The sequence below is a fragment of the Drosophila rhopaloa genome, unplaced genomic scaffold (genome assembly GCF_018152115.1).
Source record: "Drosophila rhopaloa isolate 14029-0021.01 unplaced genomic scaffold, ASM1815211v1 contig_178, whole genome shotgun sequence".
NCBI lineage: Eukaryota > Metazoa > Arthropoda > Insecta > Diptera > Drosophilidae > Drosophila > Drosophila rhopaloa.
In genome coordinates, this window is record NW_025335059.1 from 4,509,541 (window position 1) to 4,523,436 (window position 13,896).

The window sequence follows — 13,896 nt, forward strand, 5'->3', positions numbered from 1 at the left end:
AGGGTATTTTCGCCTGACAATGCTGCCATCTCGGTGAAATTCCAAAAGATCATAAGACTTTATATTTATTTTTAAACCAATTTATTGTAAAATATACAATACAATATTAGTGGCAAGCCGTAACAAAATAATAAAATGTGGTACAAAACAAAAAAACTAGTTAACGCTAGGAATTGCTACATTTGGGTACAAAAGGCACAATTAAAAAAATGTTCGTGTTTAATATAAATCGGTATAAAAATAAGTTGCCCTGTGTAATACTTTAATTCCTTGATAAGTGGATTCCGTTTCACTTTACACCCTTAAGAACTTGAGCAAACGACGGCGGAGGCTTAAAATTGGTGACCTCCTTGTAGATCAGCTCCTTCCACTTGTCCACCGGCAGATCCATGTCCTCGAAGCTGTGATCGTACGGCGGGGAAGTCTGCTCATCGCTGGGTTCGGCGTACTTTTCCAGATACGGATGTGCCAGAGCCTCCTCGGCCGTGATCCGCTTCTCGGCGTCTAGCTCCAGCATTTTCTCCAGCAAATCGATGGCCAGCGGATTGGCGTTCTCGAACACCTTCTTGAAGCTGCGCCTCTTCATGGGCGGCAGTGACTGTATGTAAGAGCGAGCACTCTCTGAGGAGATCTTCTTCATAAAGTCTGCCGGCGGCGTGCCTAGCATCTCCATGATCAGGTTAAGTTGGTGGATGTGATCGGTTCCCGGGAAAAGAGTACGTCTAGTAATGAGTTCGGCCATAATGCAGCCCACCGACCAGATGTCCACCGTCTGGTTATAGTGCATCCAGTTGAGCATGATTTCAGGGGCGCGGTACCACCGCGTGGCCACATAACCGGTCATTTCGTTCTCCGTGGGACGCGCCAGCCCAAAGTCCAGGATGCGCAGCTCGCAATCCTCATTGACGGCAATGTTCGAGGGCTTCAGATCACGGTGGATGACTCCGGCACTGTGGATGTACTTCAGTCCCCGGAGTATTTGGTAGACCAAAAACTGAACATGGTCGTCGGACAGGTGCTGCATCCGTATGATGTTGTTTAGATCCGCGTCCATTAAGTGGGTGACCAGGTAAACCTGCTGGAAGTTCTCCAGCGAGGCGTTCGACGGATGTGGATGAAAAATGTCGAGCAGACCGATCACGTTCTCATGATCCATGTGTTTTAGAAGTCGGAGCTCTCTGTAAGTCCTTTTAGCGTGAACGGCGGATTGGAAGGGTCTTGCTAGCTTTTTGATGGCCACATGCATATTGGTGCCCCGAACCAGTGCCTTCGATACCTGTCCATAGGCCCCCGATCCCACAGGCAGTAGGTCCTGATAAATTTCCGGGATCTCCCATTCCGTCCGGTTTATGTCCAACTTGTAGAATTTCTGCGTTATGGATGCAGACATAGTTTCGTTGGCGGAAGGGTGTCGTCACAGTAAATTATTAAAACCTATAAACGAGATATTTAACCATTAAAGCGGTGCGCGATCGAAATACCACGCTGATTACGTTTATCTTGAGGCAGTTCTGCGGCAACGTTGCGGGCCTCTGCTCCACGCCCAAGAATATCAACCACTAAGCACTGGCCGCTGGCATTATTTCCTATATTTGCGCTATTACTCCACTCCGACGCGTGTTGGGAATCCGTGAATCAGAATCGGATAAGTGGATCGATCGGCGGCGACTCGCGTATGCGCTATACTTAAATAATGGTATGTGCTGAGGATCATTTAAATACGGAGCCTTACCCACGCTTACGTAATGTTTGACTACATAAAATTATACTTAGGAATTGCTTAAAATTGTAGAGAAACTTGTACAGAAGCCTATTCGTTTTCGTGTAAACTAACCATAAATAAATATTTTACCAAATCTCATAAGAATTTAAATCTTTCAAATTCAATTTTCTGACCAGTTTTTTTCTAAAACAATTTATCAAAAAATATTATATTATTTTTAATAAAACGAGTATTTCAAGCTTACACAACCCAAAAAGTCCAAATTAAAAGCTGTACCGCACATAAATAAAAATAAACAAATGGCGTTGCCGGACCGTCAGTTGTCAAGTTCTTGATAGTGCGATGAATATCTATCGAATGAAGATTCAAAACAGCTGTCTGATGTTTTTTCTGCGAATTCTTCCACCCACCACCCCTTGACCCATTTTTTGCTGCATTTTTCGTTTACTTTGAATGTTTTCATTCAATCACAGCTACCACTCGCGCCTGCGCACTCGCACCGCCGCACTTATCAATACGTTAATCTAATCGTGCCATAAACACAGGCTGACATTCCGCCTCGCCATCCTCCGTCGAACGTTTAGTTTCCTACCGAAGCCGCTCCCGCTCGCATCGTAACCTAGAAAAAGTGACTGTAAGTGGGATCGACAGGGGTATCTAAATGAAAATGAATAAATTACAGGTGTATATCATATACATTACAAAGTTTAACTAAACATTACAAGGTTTAAGTTGTGTTTACCAAGTTAATGAAGTAGCAAAATGTGCTGGGGAACAGGAAGATGTCACTCCATCGGCGGCGAACTACGACCTTTGGAACCTGGACTAGCAAACATGCAGATTTTCTTTAATCCATTATCTCAGATAACACGGAACATTGTTAACATCGATGGCAAGTTCGGTTATAATAAAAGATCTGCGGCCCGAATACGATTAGATAGCCCCTGGGGTTCAAAGTGTGGCAATTAGAGTGCAAGAAGCACGGCCGTTTCAAGGGTTGGTCTAACTTCAACCCCTATATCCGCTTCGGGGAATAAGTTTCAATTACCATTTTTCACATTGTGTATTGGAATTACTTTTGGTAGATAAAGAGCTGTTATCTAGCAATAAAACAAACTATAAAACGCAAAACCTTAACTATCATGTTTTCCGTCTTTGCAGTCACAAAATGACTTCGACTCTACTGCCCGGTAACATCGTGTATGGTGGTCCTGTGACCGAACGGGAGGCCCAGGACTACAGATCCCTGGGCCAGTACGTCCTGGATAAGTACAAGAGCTTCGGGGACCAGACGGTGCTGGTGGATGCGGTCAATGGAGTGGAGTACTCGGCCAGCTTCATGCACAAGTCCATTGTCCGGCTGGCCTACATCCTCCAGAAACTGGGAGTCAAGCAGAACGACGTCGTCGGCTTGTCCAGTGAGAACAGCGTTAACTTTGCCCTGGCCATGTTCGCCGGCTTCGCAGTTGGAGCCACGGTGGCTCCTCTCAACGTGACATATTCTGACCGCGAAGTGGACCATGCTATCAACCTCTCCAAGCCCAAGATCATATTCGCTTCCAAGATTACAATTGACCGGGTCGCCAAGGCCGCAGGTAAGAATAAGTTCGTCAAAGGCATCATCTCCTTCGGCGGAAGTTCCAAGAAGTTCAAGAACATCTACGACTTCAATGAGTTGATGGACAATGATAAGTTCACGAATCAGCCGGAGTTCACGAGCCCGGCGGCCAATAAGGATAACGATGTGTCTCTAATTGTGTGCTCCTCGGGCACCACCGGACTGCCAAAGGGCGTGCAGCTAACCCAGATGAATCTGCTGGCTACCCTTGACTCTCAAATGTAAGTATAAAAGGTCAATTATCAAAAGAATTTCATACGAAAAGCTCTCTCCTTTTCAGCCAGCCCACCATCATTCCCATGGAGGAGGTCACACTGCTCACCGTCATTCCCTGGTTTCACGCCTTCGGCTGCCTCACGCTCATAACCACAGCCTGCCGGGGAGCCCGCCTAGTGTATCTGCCCAAGTTCGAGGAGAACCTCTTCCTCTCGGCTATTGAAAAGTATCGTGTGATGATGGCCTTCATGGTGCCACCATTGATGGTCTTCCTGGCCAAGCACCCAATAGTGGATAAGTACGATCTATCCTCTCTGATGGTCCTGCTGTGTGGAGCAGCCCCACTGAGCCGCGAGACCGAGGATCAGATTAAGGAACGCATCGGAGTCCCTTTCATCCGGCAGGGCTATGGCCTCAGCGAATCCACTCTGAGTGTGTTGGTCCAAAATGACGAGTTCTGCAAGCCCGGCAGTGTGGGCGTGCTCAAGGTAGGAATCTACGCCAAAGTGATCGATCCCGACACCGGTAAGCTGCTGGGAGCCAACGAGCGGGGTGAGCTGTGCTTTAAGGGCGACGGCATCATGAAGGGCTACATCGGGGACACCAAGTCCACGCAAACGGCCATTAAGGACGGCTGGTTACACACGGGTGACATTGGCTACTATGATGATGAATTCGAGTTCTTCATCGTGGACCGTATCAAGGAGCTGATCAAGTACAAGGGCTTCCAGGTGCCGCCAGCCGAAATCGAGGCACTGCTGCTTACCAACGACAAGATAAAAGATGCTGCGGTCATTGGTAAACCCGACGAAGCGGCTGGCGAGCTGCCGCTGGCGTTCGTAGTGAAACAGGCCAATGTGCAGCTGACCGAAAGCGATGTGATCCAGTTTGTCAATGACAACGCCTCGCCCGCCAAGCGACTAAGGGGAGGTGTGATCTTCGTGGACGAAATTCCAAAGAACCCCAGTGGAAAGATCCTGCGTCGTGTTCTCCGCGAAATGCTCAAGAAGCCAAAGTCCAAGTTGTAAGGGGATCGCTCCCCTTTTGGGTGTGTGTACAAACAATTTACTATGTGTATGATTTATTATTGCTAAACTTTGTTTTATAAACTACCAACTGGTTGGGTTTCGATTTACTCATATTTGGCTTTTCTTTCGAAGTATTCGCTTAAAACTTAAATACAAATAAAAACTGCTGGAATTCGAGTGTCGCAGTGACATCGCTGGAGCTTGGAAAACGCAGCTCCAGGTCGAAATACGTTAGATGTCCGAACTATCAATAACAAGTTATATATAAACAACTACATACATTCGTTCTCAACTTCTAACAAACTTGTCTTCTGTTTTCCCCATATTGTTGTCGCTTTTATATAGACTCATTATTAATTTCGTATGGTGTATACATATATATATATATATTTATTTGAAATATTTAACTACTCTTCTGCTCTGCTTTGTAAATAGTTGTTTAACATTTTTGGTATTTTGTTTGGGAAAAGTTGTCTTTTTCGCTAAGTCGCAGCAAATTGCATATATTGGTTTCATTTGTGTTTCCGGTATATAAAGAGGTTTATATGTCTGTTCTCTAGCATTAGTTCACTAATTATTGTGTATGAAACCTTAAATGTAAGAGAAATGCTTCGGTTTCTATAACGGAAATATCATAGTTTGTGTAAAATCCCAAACACTGCTCATCCAGCACCTGCACACGCTTCTACTCCAGTTTTCGATCCTCCTGAGCGCCGCCGCTTCCTGTGCCTTTTTACAGTACGTACTTATTGTTGCAATGCTAATCGACTTGGTGCATAACTTACACTTAAAACTAGCTTGACAAATTAGATGCGTAAATTCAGTTGTTCACTTCGTTAGTTTCTTTCGCTTTAAGTTATATAGTTAAATAAAACGGTGCAGTTTAAAATTAGCTCGCACTTTCTTCATCTAATCCTTGGGACAATACTAGTTTCTTTCTTTTGGCACAATCTTGACAACAAATTGGTTACTCTGATTGTCACTTGTGAACAAAACTAATTTGTGTTTATATGTAAGTTTGAGTGTGAGTGTGTTAATATATTGCTAAAATTGTATTTTGATCCCTGGGACCAAATAAAAGTCGAGAGACCCCAACCACAGCAAAGGGCAATGGTAATTGCAATTGCATGATGACTAGTGAGAATGTTGGATACGGACCGCCAAACTCAAAATCTGCCTAAGGCGAAGATGATGATAACAGCAGACTGCCACGATTAGATTCCGATTCTGCCGTAGATCACACAATTATCTCCATGCGATTCGCCTTACGCGTGACCTTGGGTGGGCCTTGTGCTAACTCCGACATACCGCCGTATTTGAAGGAAAAGATGACAGTTTGTTGGCCGAAATTCGCTTCAAATCTGAAAGGTAAAAACCATTAGAAGTGTTAAGTAATAGTTTATGATCTATGACTTGGAATAGCAGATATAATTAGGTTGTAAGTCATGACACCTATGTATTTTATTAGTCCTTACTCAGTACTTATATGTATCTCTGGCGGTTTGCCTGTGGCGTTTTGTATAACTAGAAACATTTTGGTCACAATTTCAATTACATGTCCCGTTTGGAAAACGAAATCTCCCTTCTTCCTCCCAAATTCAGACTAAAAAATAAACACTTGTTAGACAATTTTAACAATGAATTGACCAATGCATACCGCCTTAACGTGAAACACAGCAATGTCGTCCAGGTAGGGGCTCAGAGACATTCGGTAAATCTCTGATGCAGGCACTCTGTACTTAATTTGAAGCGTTCTCTGATCCAACAGTAGCAGAGATGAGGTGGACAGCACCAGCAAAATGGGCACAAACTAATATAAAGTAACTCGTTTTCAAAAAATAATTTTTTTAATTAAATTTATGAGCATACTTTTCCACTGGAGCGGGCTATCTTGTTGATTATATCTGCAAAGACCACATACTGATCGTTAGTCTCGGCGCAGATCTTCTTCCACTGCTGGTTGTGTCGCAGTCGCACATAGTCGCCCACAAATGGATGTCCCACACTGTATAAAAATAAATGAAAATGTCATTTAAATGGAAAATCAGCTAAATACAAACAAAGTAAGGTTACCTTCGTGCATAGGAGGCCTTCCTATCCTTGAAAATTATGCTGGCGGTGACCTTCTCTCTCATTCGATTACGCGCCGTTTGGTCGAAAGAGTTTCGGTAAATATAGCACTTCCAGCGATGGTAGATGGAACGCAACTGACGCGAGGCATCTGCCAGAAAAACCGGAGCCGCTGGCCATTCTGTGGAAAGCGGACTCAACGTGTTGGGGGGCAGACGTAGGGGAATAGTCAGCAGGAACTGCTGGATCTTCCACTGGCGGTAGTAACGACCTATCACTTCGATGGCCCATTTAACCTGGCGTTTGTACTTCAAGGACCGATACTCCTCGCGGGCCTAAATGAAAATAAATAGGTAACAATTATAAATAAGAAGCAATTATTTTAAAAGAGTTAAAATAAGTCATGCATGCTTACAACACGATATAAACTCCACAAATGCCTACGACCAGTGAAGGGAATGCCAAATCGGCACTCCTTACATGCGGAAAAGCAAAAAAGTAAATACGTCATGCATGTAAAAAATCCCCCTAAAAAACAGCTCACCCGCCACGTGCGCCAGGCGCTCGAGATGATCATCTGACTGTGCCGCATGCGCTGAAAACGCTTCCTTGCATGGTACATACGGAACATCTTCTGAATAAGGACGGCCAACTCACTGATCCGCAGGCGGCGGAACTGCTCCAGCTCGAAAACGGTGCGCGGACTGCGCACGAACACATTCTTGGTGCCGATCGTGAACTCCGCCGAAGGCAGCGGCAAGTTGCGGATTATCAGAGCGATGCCCTCAACCTGGCTGCCGCCATGGAAATGGGGCCAAGTGAGGCTGTTGAGCAGCTTGTAGCGGTGAAAGAACTTGACGTGCAGAAGGTGGTAGCAGTGGCCGGTGCGGCACAGATGGACCAGCGGCATCAGAGACATGTAGCGCACCTGGTGCTGCACTAGCGCCATGTCAAATTGGTGTGGCTGTTTGCCCTCGTTGGGCTTGATGCAGAACACATAGTGGGAGCGACGGTGCTTTACAATGGCCAGCAGCGTCTGCAGCTGGGTTCGGATATTCGAGCTCAGCGTGCTGGGCTTTTTGGTGACCTGTCGGCGGGGATTTCCCTCGGGAAATAGGCTCTGCACCAGAGACAGTTTGCTCTGATAAAAGGCAGCACTTATGTATTTCGGCAGTATGTCCGAGTTCTTTTCAAGGAATCGATGTATAGAGTAGTTCACCACACTCGCAAAATGACGAATTCTGCAAAAACAAAACCGTGAATTTCATTAAGAACAGACACTACGCTTAGAAACCCACTGAAAGCACATGGAGTTACTGCCGGTGGTCATAAAGTTTGGATGCCCTGCACAACATTGCTGAACTCGCAAGAGCAGCGCCTCGTTGCTATTTAGATGGGATTCGTTAATCAAACTCAGGATGCCGTAGCTGGGCTTGTCTATCAGCTCGCAAATAGATTCGTTGTCGAAATAGTCAATCCGCGACCACTCCAATCCCTCCCGGATATACAGTTCTTGCTCGGAGCGCAGTATATGAAAAACAAAATTCTAAAATGAAAAACGTATTAAAATCTTCCGAACTGATACCGATTACATTTATGTATATTTGAAATATTCTGGATATAAAATGTATACTTGCCTGATGGATCTTCTCCGCACTGTAGTTTATGGCAAATTGCTCAAAAGAGTTATGCTCCAGCACTTCGAATCCATAAAAATCCAGCAATGCCAAGTTCTTTTCGCGTTGTGTCGATTTAAGGGACTCATTAATTTTGTTAACCAGCCAGGTGAAGAGGCGACTGTAGAGAGTGCGACAGAGTGTGTTCCGGTTGGTAGCCGCTTGCCTTGCATCCATTTCACAGCCCACATCCTCTTGAGCGCTGTTCGAGCTATTCGCTCTGGTCAAACAGTTGATCAGAATTTGGGCTTCTATATTGAGAAGCTGTGCTGTCTCTTGAACCTCTGCAAATTAATATTCATTAAAATAAGCTCCTTTGTGACTTAATTAATACTTACCGTATACGTTGGACACTTGACAACCCTCTGTTCCATCAATGTTAGTAATAGGTACGAAAATAAAGTTTCCCAACTTTAGCACCACAGCGATGACTCGAAAAATAGAGTTGCTTTCCTCACAGCCTAGGCCCAGTACATCCAAAGATCGCTGTAATTTAAGAGTAGCCAAAATGTTATAAAATGTAAGCTTAAAAATGTAATATTTCAGTGAACAGATCACCTTGGTATAATGAAAGTTCATTCTATCCTCCTCCATGGCAGTTGTATTGCGCAGAAGCTCATACTTCTCTACATTCCGATACAGCTTGAGCGATTCTGTTTAAATCGAATTGTTAGCATAGATTACAAAAGTTGTTAACTGGATATTACTTAGCAACTGAAGATCAGCCCCTAATAGTAACTGGTAAAATATGTGAAAATTTCGCTCGCCGATTATAGTGTCTGTTATGCGGGTCTGTGGGCAGAAAAAATGTAATGAATAATAATTCTCAAAGCGAACTGATTAAATTTAAAGCAAACCTTTTCCAACATATCTTAAGGGTAAGCACGAATTGAATAAAATACATTATCACAGGTATTTATTTTATTTGCAATAGGTTTTACTTACAGTGTGTTATGTGCACTCCCATTGGATCGCCCTTGAAGTCAATTTCGATATCGAATAATTTTCCCTGAAAAACCAAAAGGGAAATAAACAAATGTAATCAAATAACAAACCAGGTTTTCTTATCATATGTTATGATTGGTATTTATGTTTGGTAACCCATTTAAGTTTGTATTACACTCACATATCGGCTGGAGTTGTTATTCTTCAACGTGCAGGCGTTTCCCATAGCCTCCAGGAACACATCCGCACAGGTGACACATTCGCGCATCCTTTGCGTTGGCGACTTGTGGCGCCTGTGCAGCGACGAGCTGGCCGAGGGCGTGGGTGAAACGGAACTGGGCGGCGGGGGCGGCAAATCACCCAGAACCTTGCTTAGCTTGTGTGCATCGTACAGCGATATACGTTGCGTGGACCCCATGAGGGAGCTTCGATCCCGTTCCCGCTCGGGCTGGCTCTCGGTTGAGTGCTGGCGCATCAAGTTTGAACAGCTGCCGCGATGTGGATGCGCCGGATGGGCGGTGGTGGTGGCTATTGTAGACAAGCGACAGGTGCTACCTCGCAACTCATCTCGCTCCTCCTTTTCCAGGCTTTGGGCACGAACGCACTTGCTGTGGCCACATTGGCGACAGCCGCCGTAAACGGAGGGCACAGCATACTTCGGCGAACCCTTGGCGGCCGGGGGCATGGCAGTGCAGGCGCTGACTTGGGTCTGCTGGTGCTTGAAGCACGACTTGGTCGGATGCAAGTGGTGGGCATGCGATTCGAGCAGGCTGCTGATGTTCTCGTTGCTCTTGTGGTGTGAGAAGTCAAAGTCGACGATCTTTTCGCGCATGTGGCGCCTGCTCTGGCGTTCAATGCTCTCAGCGCGAGTCCGCGAACGCTGAGACGGTCCTGGCGAAGGACTCTGTCTCCGCGAAATAGTGGCCGGCGGATTTTCCGCCCGGTTCTTGCATATAATAAAGTTGGCAGTTCCTGAGCAGCTGCTGGAGGCGCGCCTGTGGGCGTGAGTCACCAGCCCGCTGGCCGAGCTGGTGGAGGATTGCTTGCGCAGGACATTTGGCGTGGTGGGGCAGTGCGAGCGATCCTGTATGTGGGTCAGAAAGTTCACAATCATTTTGAAGGTCTCCGTCTTGCCTGACCCGCTCTCGCCGGTGAGGAGCACGCACTGGTCCTCGCTCTGGTCCTTGAGTGACTGGTAGGCCAGATTGGTGAGACCATAGCTAGCGTTAAAAATAAACATATTTAAATTTTGAAATTAAGCAATCTGGTTAAGGAGAACTTACATGTGGGGCGGCAGCTGGAAGATGCCCTTGTCGCCATAGTTGCGGACATTGTCCAGCGAGTGCTCGGATATGTGATGATATGGATTCAGAGCCACAACAGAAGTTCCAATGTAGGTCTGCCAAGGGAATGTATAGGAATGTGGGTAGACTAAAGGTATTATGGCACTTACATATATGTGATCGCGCTTGTAGCGTTGGTGGATGTTGTTTATGAAGCTATCCTCGGACAGGTTCTCCAGCAGCACCGAGTCCCATGTGCCGATTTCCTGCTCCATCGCGATTTCCTGCTCCAATTACAACAACATGTACGGCGGTAGTGACAACAACGGCAGCAGCCAAAATCGAGCTCAACATTTGAATTTGAATCCATTAACTGCAAACGGGGCCAAAACGAGAACGATGGGAAGGGTGATGGGGGTTTTTAATGACTCCAAGAATTGCATAATTTATTGCGGGCCTGCATGCATCTGGGCGAATCCGTGTTTTGATTTTGTGATTCAATTATTGATTTTCATGTGCTGGCGAGCAACAGCCTCGAACTCGTGCTCACGCAAATATATACCGCGGTTGCAGTCCGGCTTTTTATATCCTTGATTGCACGTCTCTTAACTGTCTTCCTGGGCTTCCGTTTATGCGAATTATTGTCTTTACTCGCCACGATTTGCACATTTTGTTTACCTTTTCAGAAAATACATTCTGCATCCAATGAATACTAGTGGTGGCCTAGCCATCGATTGCAAAATCGATGTGGTTCCTTGGGAAGTAATCGATTCGTATACTCTATTGGAGATATTTATATTTTTAATATCAGTTCTGAAAAGTTTTGAATAAATTGGTTCAAATTTTGCACATAAGTATGTACTAATAGTTGAACTCCCTTTAAAAATATGATTAAATATGTTAAATGTGTGTTTCCATTCTACATTAAAATTCATTCTGCGTTAAAATTTAATGAATTTTAGATATCCGTAAATTCGTGTTATTTCTGTATTCAAAATAAAATAACATTTTTTAAACTTTTCCGTAATTGTGGCTGTCCGTATTCACTAACAAACTAAGGGTATTAACAGTTTCGGTATTGGCAATAAGCGACTGTTTGGTGCCATCGACGGGGCTTCCATCGCTATTATATACCACAGACCAGACCATGAACACTGACGAACGAAACTTTCGATTCAGCTACTATGAAAAGTGCCTGATCAACAGCGTGGAGGAGAAGAAGTCGCTAAACAAACTTCTCCAGGATGACATCCGCAACCTGAGCAAGCTAAAGCAATTCTGTATGAACTACACGGTGCCCAACATCCACAGAAGCTATCTGTGGGCTCTGGTCATGGGAATTCTGCCGCTCCACAAGGCGTCGACGGCGTACATACGGGACCAAAGACGCGAGATGTACGAGGATCTGCTGCGAGCCGTGACTGTGCTCCGGTGTGCCGAGCATAAGGAGAAGGAGCAGGTCATGCACACCATGTGGTTGCTGGAGTCTAATCGACTGTGGCACGGCAATGCTGGTCCCAGTCTCCATGCTGACGATACACACTTCATCGAAATCATGCGCACCCTACTCCAGATATTCAACGATGATGTGGAAACGTATTGGATAGCCAAGGGATTCTATAAGTACACCCGCGAGCTGAAGAAGGAGTGCGCCAAGCTGAAGGAACAGACGCATATTATGCTCAAGCGCGAGGACCAGTCCTTGTTCAAGTGTGTGTTCCAATTGGTTAATCTTATACCCCAAGTTAATGATTTTTTCTTTCTTATAGCCACCTGGAGGAGCTCGGCCTGTTTGATAGCAACTCAACGCTACTGGACAACTGGTACATTACCTGCTTTGCTGGCGTCATCTGCGAGACTGTTTTGGTCAAGATCTGGGACAAAGTCTGTGGTGGCTCCCGCAAGATTGTGGTTTTCCTATTTGTAGAACTAGCCAAGGACATCAAGTCCCTCATACTTAAGCAAAAATCCCTGGCAGACGTCAAAAGACTGATAGAAACGGTAGGTGAATTCTTAATCCACGTAACTACTCTTGGGTTAACAGAACTCATCCTCAGGTGAAGGATGTCGACGGCGTCATCGTAAACAAGGCCATCAAATCTCTGCAAAACAACAGCAGCGAAGTCGAGTACACTCACTAAGTAATTCTATAACATTTTTATATCGGACATATAAAGAGCGAAAGCAACTAAATGTATTTGAAGACCACGTCCTTCTTGTCACCCACCGTCTGCAGTTCCAGCGTCACTGGGCATTGCATCCAGTAGGATAGCAGCTCCTCCGTATATCCGATAAGGAAGTACATTTTGCGCGGGGTGATCGCCTGTCTTATAAGGGCCGCAATCCTAATGGTATTGTGCTGCCGCTTGATGATGATCTCGGAGCAGACGAGGGCGTGCCATGTGCCAGTGACGAACTTGCGGATGAACACATCCTCAATGGCGGTCTGGGACGGTCGGAGGGCATCCTTCAGCGTGGCTAAAAAGAAGGGCGTTATAAATATGAATCATCAATAAAAAGTTCCTCCAACTCACATGTGTTCCACGAGTTCCAGGACTTGCGGTGGCCAATAAAATGCGGCGGATTGGCCATCTCATAGGTGAGCGCCCTGTTTCGCTTTGTGGTTATGCGGTATCGCCCGGACTGCACGCGACAACACACAACGCTGGTGTGGATGCTTGACCGGCTGAGCTGCTGCACCTCGGCAGCCGCCTGGGGCACCAACTGCAGCAGGAAGGGGTATTTAAAATTAAGAATTCAAGTTTTTTATTAAATAACTCACCTTTTTTAAGAAGTTCATTATTTTCCGGCACGAAACAAACTTGCGTCCAGCAACAGCTGTTTAACGTGACGTAACGGTTTCCTAGAGATGGAAAAATATTGAAGTGTACGCTCGATGTTAATTTGTGTTAACAAATCCATTTAAAATTATTTAAAAAAGCTTTTAGAGGTACATTTTTTAAAATTTTAACACGCAAATTACATGACAAAAATTAAATAAAAATATGTATAGTTAAATAAAGAACATGTAGTTCTCTCTGCTGAATTAAGAAACCTAGACGCAATTGAACTGCCTTCTATTTTAATGTTGATTCTTATATAAATTTTGAATAATAATATTTATACATATCCGTTCTTTGTTATTTTTATTAAACAAATATAATACGTATTTAAATCTCCGCGTCTATCGACTGTTTGGATCTCTATATAATCGAGTAAATATCGATTTTTCAGCTCTGCGGCGATGCTATGTTCCCAAATCCTATTTTTGAAATATAGCTCAATCTATGTTAACATTATCATGTCGGATTTATACAAATATATATTACATTTTATT

The 13,896-nt window shown here is 44.8% G+C and overlaps 5 protein-coding genes across 7 annotated transcripts; 2 read left to right on the forward strand and 3 right to left on the reverse strand.

Annotated features, from left to right (window-relative positions):
* Positions 1–104: 104 nt before the first annotated feature.
* On the reverse strand, positions 105–1,784 carry LOC108046333 (mitogen-activated protein kinase p38a). The gene is made up of 2 exons (XM_017125963.2): positions 1,494–1,784; positions 105–1,434 (listed from the first exon to the last, which is right to left on the reverse strand). Exon 2 carries the CDS (start codon positions 1,388–1,390, stop codon positions 290–292), a length of 1,101 nt encoding a protein of 366 aa, XP_016981452.1. The 5' UTR covers positions 1,391–1,434; positions 1,494–1,784; the 3' UTR covers positions 105–289.
* A 343-nt stretch (positions 1,785–2,127) lies between these two features.
* On the forward strand, positions 2,128–4,696 carry LOC108046332 (4-coumarate--CoA ligase 1). The gene is made up of 3 exons (XM_017125962.2): positions 2,128–2,357; positions 2,885–3,562; positions 3,622–4,696. Exons 2-3 carry the CDS (start codon positions 2,892–2,894, stop codon positions 4,583–4,585), a joined length of 1,635 nt encoding a protein of 544 aa, XP_016981451.1. The 5' UTR covers positions 2,128–2,357; positions 2,885–2,891; the 3' UTR covers positions 4,586–4,696.
* LOC108046331 (unconventional myosin-Ia) lies at positions 4,622–11,543 on the reverse strand. 3 transcript variants are annotated; one of them, XM_017125960.2, is made up of 18 exons: positions 11,238–11,535; positions 10,730–10,932; positions 10,560–10,675; positions 9,458–10,496; positions 9,277–9,340; positions 9,189–9,202; positions 9,039–9,123; positions 8,890–8,984; positions 8,670–8,817; positions 8,293–8,615; positions 7,954–8,201; positions 7,200–7,896; positions 7,071–7,130; positions 6,659–6,990; positions 6,455–6,590; positions 6,243–6,395; positions 6,061–6,188; positions 4,622–5,946 (listed from the first exon to the last, which is right to left on the reverse strand). In XM_017125960.2, exons 2-18 carry the CDS (start codon positions 10,832–10,834, stop codon positions 5,823–5,825), a joined length of 3,867 nt encoding a protein of 1,288 aa, XP_016981449.2. In that variant the 5' UTR covers positions 10,835–10,932; positions 11,238–11,535; the 3' UTR covers positions 4,622–5,822. The 3 variants fall into 3 exon arrangements, with proteins under 3 accessions (XP_016981449.2, XP_044315135.1, XP_044315136.1); XM_044459200.1 differs by lacking the exon at positions 7,071–7,130 and having other exon boundaries at positions 10,730–11,534; XM_044459201.1 differs by lacking the exons at positions 4,622–5,946; positions 6,061–6,188; positions 6,243–6,395; ... (6 more) ...; positions 8,670–8,817; positions 9,189–9,202 and having other exon boundaries at positions 10,730–11,543.
* A 45-nt stretch (positions 11,544–11,588) lies between these two features.
* On the forward strand, positions 11,589–12,756 carry LOC108046335 (TBC1 domain family member 7). Its single transcript, XM_017125965.1, has 3 exons — positions 11,589–12,269; positions 12,329–12,560; positions 12,617–12,756. The coding sequence occupies exons 1-3, from the start codon at positions 11,707–11,709 to the stop codon at positions 12,698–12,700; spliced, it is 879 nt and encodes a 292-aa protein (XP_016981454.1). The 5' UTR covers positions 11,589–11,706; the 3' UTR covers positions 12,701–12,756.
* LOC108046336 (28S ribosomal protein S24, mitochondrial) lies at positions 12,702–13,440 on the reverse strand. Its single transcript, XM_017125966.1, has 3 exons — positions 13,342–13,440; positions 13,094–13,283; positions 12,702–13,037 (listed from the first exon to the last, which is right to left on the reverse strand). The coding sequence occupies exons 1-3, from the start codon at positions 13,357–13,359 to the stop codon at positions 12,748–12,750; spliced, it is 498 nt and encodes a 165-aa protein (XP_016981455.1). The 5' UTR covers positions 13,360–13,440; the 3' UTR covers positions 12,702–12,747.
* Positions 13,441–13,896: the final 456 nt, after the last annotated feature.